At 30.1% G+C, this 6,000-nt stretch overlaps 1 protein-coding gene across 1 annotated transcript in view; it reads left to right on the top strand.

Moving 5' to 3' along the window:
• bgm (acyl-CoA synthetase bubblegum family member 1) overlaps positions 1 to 5,572 on the top strand; it is a 55,118-nt gene extending 49,546 nt beyond the window's left edge. The window contains exons 11-16 of the mRNA XM_085947449.1: positions 605 to 823; positions 1,681 to 1,915; positions 2,520 to 2,660; positions 2,929 to 3,054; positions 3,409 to 3,529; positions 4,315 to 5,572. Coding sequence (XP_085803575.1) covers positions 605 to 823; positions 1,681 to 1,915; positions 2,520 to 2,660; positions 2,929 to 3,054; positions 3,409 to 3,529; positions 4,315 to 4,391 — 919 coding nt within the window. The 3' untranslated portion in view covers positions 4,392 to 5,572. The remainder of the gene's footprint in view (positions 1 to 604; positions 824 to 1,680; positions 1,916 to 2,519; positions 2,661 to 2,928; positions 3,055 to 3,408; positions 3,530 to 4,314) is intronic.
• The last annotated feature ends 428 nt before the right edge of the window (positions 5,573 to 6,000 follow it).

Below are 6,000 nucleotides of genomic sequence, written 5' to 3' on the forward strand. Positions count from 1 at the left end.
ACAATGATCGCATAAGTAAAATAATCACTTAAAACTGTAAAAAAATATTATGTATGTAACTTAAAAGATTCTTCAAAAAAATATTTTATTATGTAAATTGATTCTTAATTTATTGGGGTAGATGGTAAAATATATTTCCCAAAAACTTCTTGTCGACGTGTTAAAACTGTGAACTAACAATCCCCTCCAGTGCAGCTAATCGCACTTCCGTTTTCAAATGAGGAACACCCCCAAATTTATCATTTCATTTTATGCTCCCGTGGTATACGGATCTATCAATTTACGTAGTTTAAAGCTTTTTATAGTAAAACTATGTCTAAAACGATCAGGAATGATGTTAAAATTATCATTAGTAAACTTTTGGTTTATTGCAAAGAAGAAAAGAAATTGCATCTTAAAGGAGAGCCGATACAATATATGTTTAGATATAGTATATATTACAATATAGTTGCCGCCATGACAGGTATTTCACTGATAAGTTTTCTATATGGCGACTACAGTAGCTTCCTGTTATCATCGATTTCTTGTTGTCGGACAATAATCGATAGTCGACTGTAATAAACTATGAGTTTGTACCTAATTAATGTAATGTTTTATTTTTTAGAAATGATTATTCTTCATTTGGATATTTGGCTGCACGTTGGCTCATATTGAAAAGAGTTCAATCCGCATTAGGATTTGGAAACTGTCGATTCTTCGCTACAGCAGCCGCTCCGCTATCGTCCGATGTTAAAAGCTACTTCCTCAGTCTGGACATTCCAATTATGGATATATTTGGAATGTCAGAAGCAGCTGGTGCACATTGCTTTAGCACTGCTGATGAGTGAGTAAAATTTTACTGCCACATCTATCAACACCCATAACTCAAAGCAACATTTTTGGTAGGTGTTCATTTATTATTCGCGTTAATTTGCCTCTAAAATATTGGTCTCTGAATGTCTGATGAAGAACATTTATTGACACATAAGAATCCACAGTGGCGGGTTCCACTCAATTCGTGGGAAACATCTTTTTAAAATTTTGCTATAATTTAATAATAAAAATGTATGACCTTGTTTGAACTGTTTCGAGACTCCATTTTAAATCGATCGCTTCATCTGTATCAAAGAAAATCCTTGATGATAAAATCTTTGTTTACTACTATGAAAATAGTTAAATGGAAGAGGTATAAATGTTTATTGTCATATTACAGTTTCGAACATATTTTAATGTATCAATCCGTAGGTAGGTATCTAAAAAAGAGAAAAATATAAAACATTTTTATATTTCAAAAATAAACTGACAATAAAATGGCGGTTTGCATGTTTTGTAATTAGATAATCAATGATAGGTTTTTTTTCGAATTCAAAAAACAATGATTTTTACAAGAAATAAAAATGCATATTGAACTATAATTATTAGGAACCTACCTAATCAATATGTATGTGTCAGTTTTTTATAATAAAAATAGTAATTGACTCTTGAATTCAAATGTACTCAAAAGACAGTTACCAAATTTTAAAAAAAATGTTAAGTTAATGCCATTATTCCTTCTAGATTAAATATTATTTTTACTATGATTTTTTACTCGAATCAACATTTTTTGTTATTTATTGTTATTTATTTAAGTACACATTTTCTATATTATAAGATTTAAGGGGATGCACTTCAGATACCAAAATTATTTATAATAAATTCCAGTTTCAATTTGGAATCGATTGGAAAAGCTCTCGGTGGAGTGGAAACTAAGTTAGACAATTCCGACCCGGTCACCGGTCATGGTGAGATATGCATGAAAGGCAGACATGTGTTCATGGGATATCTTGGAGAGCCGAAGAAGACCGAGGAGGCACTCGATAGTGAGGGCTGGTTACATTCCGGAGATGTCGGCTCAATAGATGAAAATAAATTCCTTTACATCACAGGCAGGATTAAGGTAACTTTCTAAAAGATAAATATTTGTACTTTGGAAATGGTGGCAATAATTAGAGCTTGTGATTACTCCACAGTTTTCATTTCTCAAGAATCGAGAATTCAAGAATATTTGTTTTCTCGAGAATTCAAGATTGGTTAATTGATATCTCAAGTCTCAAAAAATTTTACCTCTCCTTGCTAAAAAAAATGTTAACCAAAAAAATTATGAAATTATGTTCACAATAAAAATCAAGGCACCCTTTTAGCATTTTTATGCCTCAACTTTTTAAATTCCGATTATGGTTGGCAATTTTCTTTTTCATTTAAATTTGCCTTTGCTATTTTTGCCTAGTAATAATTTCTCGAATTCTTGAGATTCTCATTGATGATTTCTCGAGAAATGGAAATTCTTCAGGCTTAATGCATTTAAAAAAAACTAACTAACACCATCTGTAATATTATGTATTCTTAGTTCAATGAAAACAAATAAGTATGACTGACAAAGTTTGGTATGCACTATTTATGCCGAATCTTGGCAGCCTACCTCCACTCTTTGCCACTGGTGTCCAAAAGATATAAATATAGTTTTACTGATTATAATAATGTATCTATTCTCTATTTTCTAGGAACTAATTATAACAGCGGGAGGTGAAAATGTTGCCCCGGTTCTTATTGAGCAGAATTTGAAGGCAGAAATGGTTTTCATTTCTCATGCCGTAGTTGTGGGTGATCGACGAAAATTCCTCTCAGTTCTACTGACATTTAAGGTAATATCAACACTATTATCTATCCCACATTGATATTTTTACATATACCAAACATAAAACCGATGGAGTGGTAACAGAGCGTCCATCATTAAAAACAATGGATGACGTCTGGCAAAAATCGAATGACATTCTGTTAAATATACAACCACTTTGCGGATGCTCATATGCTTGGCTCATGTGTGAAAATAGTATTATTTACCAAAAAAAAATTATACGATGAAGGCATTTTATGAAATATATTTAATTGTATTTTTAAAAATGTTTACAGTGTGAAATGGATATTGAATCTGGAGCTCCCTTGGATCAACTGAGTACCGATTCTCTACGGTGGCTCAAGAGTATAGGATCAACAGCTACTACTGTCTCTGAGATACTCAACAAGCCTAATGAAGATGTACGTTTATTTCATTATTTTACTAATATTACCTACTACTATACTAATTCATCCTGGGTATTTTCAGTATGGTTTATCAAAGAATTCAGTTTTTACTCGTTAATTAATTCATGATATTGATGAAATTATTTATATATGACACGACTTTTATTTATATCAGGAGATCCCAACCTATTTTGATCAGTATTAATTAACTTTGTGAGATGAAAGCATTCTTTAATTTAAAGTATTAATTATCAAATATAGGTAATAATAATATGTAGTATAAATTATTAATAATATATTACTATCAAAGATCTTTTTGGTTTTGTATTTACAGTGATGGAAACAATTACATTATTTGTTATTTTCCAGATTATGAAAGCAATTCAGGAAGGACTCGTCCGAACCAACGTTCATGCCATTTCAAACGCTCAAAAAGTTCAAAAATTCGCCATTTTACCTGCAGACTTGACAACATTTACTGGCGAACTGGGTAAGTTAGACCATACCGGACAAATCAAAATATTTTCTTTTGTACTTAACTAACTAACTAACTTAATATGTACTTAACATATATACCAATGCACTTTTGAAACTAAGCTGTATTATTTGATGTTTATAATCAATGCAACCGTTTTTCGTATACATTACTTTTCTGTCGATACGACACCGATACTTTTTCTATCAAAATGACAGCCCTAGTTGTGATACCTATGTGTAGCTTAGTCACTAAACCCGCCCGCTATGGAGGTTTTATTGAGTTTCCAGTAAGTCATGAAAAACTGTTTTATGCGTTAATAATGATATTGATGCTAATAGTTAGTGGTGATCTTTTGAAATCATGGTTTGAATCGCAACGTCTGATTGGTCAGCTATGTAGAGCAGAAATAGTAACCTGTTAGTTATCCTAGAGTGGATTTGGTAACTCAAGTCAATATTCATTTTGATTTTTTGATGAAGCGGGACGGAATTTAAAACTCACACCTCGATAGGCTGGTAAACCTATTATATACATACATACATTCAAAACTAATTTTATTGAAAAATCGCCCAGAGAGGGTTTGGCAACTAAGCGACTCCATATATCGATGATAAATCAAGAGTCAACCTAAACATTTATATTTTAATATTTTTTTTTTTATAATTTAATTGTCCATCATGAAGCACATTCTAGTCTTGGGTAAATTGATATTGGTCCTCAAACATTTACATGCAACGGTATATTAAAAAAATATAAGTATAATACCAGTTAACTAATTTGTGTTGTTTCTTTTTCAGGACCTACGTTGAAAATAAAGCGAAATGTCGTAACAGAAAAATATTCCGCTTTGATTGATTCTTTATACAAAGACTAATCAAGTTTAGTCGAAATACAAAACAAAAATGGTAGAATTGTCTTCCCTCCAACTAGTAGTTTTAATTATTTTTAAGTGTTAATTAGTACTACTATAATATTATAAGTGTATGTACCATTTTACATACTACTTAGCGTGAGATTTAATATTTTTTTAAATAAATTGTTCAAAATTTCATAGAATGTATAGAAGGCGATAGTGGTTATAATATAATATTATGTAATAAACATTTCGGGTTACCGTGGCTATTGAAATTCTATCGATTCATCTACAGTGGCACAAATTTAACTGTAGAATTAATAGGGGAGCCACAGACGAAAACGACCCAATCAAGACTCGCAACTGGATAGAATCTGACAGTGGATTGACATATTCAATATGGCGTCATAGTAATTTCATTTTTGTTCGCTCTACAGATAAGTTTGTGGGACTGTATCAAACCTTAAAATATGGCTGTTCAGATTTCAAATAAGTCTCAAATGATTTATATTTTTGGTGAATTTAGTTAGGTAATATTTATTTTATTGATTTCAATAATATTATTTGCATGAAGTTTTGCAATCCATTACTTATATATATATATATCAGTGTACCAATGAGAAGATTATGTTAATATTATTTTTTTATAATTATTAGTGAATGCATAATATATTTTCTGCATATTATCTTGCCTTGAATAAATATTTTAACAAAGCAGTCTTGAAACTAAACTATATTTATAGTGTTTTTGTTATGAATTTATAATTTAATAATGCCATGAAGATATTTATAATGAATGAACAATCATTTTGTATGTACATTTATATGATTTTATAAATATCAAAGAAAACCATTTACTTATTGAATTATTGTTATGTGATAAAATTGTCAGGTGCTACGTCATTGTGCAAGTGGGGAAATGTTGTATAGAAAATTGGTACCAGTGGTGTAATTTACGATATAAGTTGAATCATTATTCCATTTAAAAAACAGTGCCTGCAATGAAGAACTTGTTAAAATTTTAATAAAATATTCTTTGAACACAATGTTTCATTTTCCCCTAATGCCCTAAGCCTGGTACAGACCTACTTACATCTAAACATAAAAAAATAAACTTACATATACCCATGTTTTTTGTATTTCTCCGATGGTGGAAAATATGCGCTGACAAACTACACTGCTTTCATTGGGCTGCATGGTCTGTTGTAATGTTAAAAAGAATAATATAATTATTATTTTTTACTTAATTTAAAAGTAAGTCTCTCAGACATGCTAGCGAGAATTTTTTTTACTCTTCAATCGAAATTAGAAACACGTGGACTCCTGAGTGTTTTTTCGATTTAAGTTTGCAAATGTATTGTAAAACGTAGACTGTCTAAACTGTATTTAAATCGATAACTCTTGTATAAAAAAACGAGTTTCCATTTTTGTAAAATTTAAGTTTAATAATTACAAGATAAAAAGAACTTTTTATATACCACGTTTTTAAATTCTGTTGAATCATATAAACTTTACAATTTTATGTATTAATAAATATTTTTTTAAAAATTCTTTGATGAATTATCCCATCAACTTGAAAGAAAATGATCAAATGCGTAATAAAGAGAGCGAGTTAATTCTTTTTTCAAAA

Source organism: Rhyacophila brunnea, unplaced genomic scaffold (genome assembly GCF_057557595.1).
Source record: "Rhyacophila brunnea isolate RB1 unplaced genomic scaffold, BYU_Rbru_1.0 scaffold_2, whole genome shotgun sequence".
NCBI lineage: Eukaryota > Metazoa > Arthropoda > Insecta > Trichoptera > Rhyacophilidae > Rhyacophila > Rhyacophila brunnea.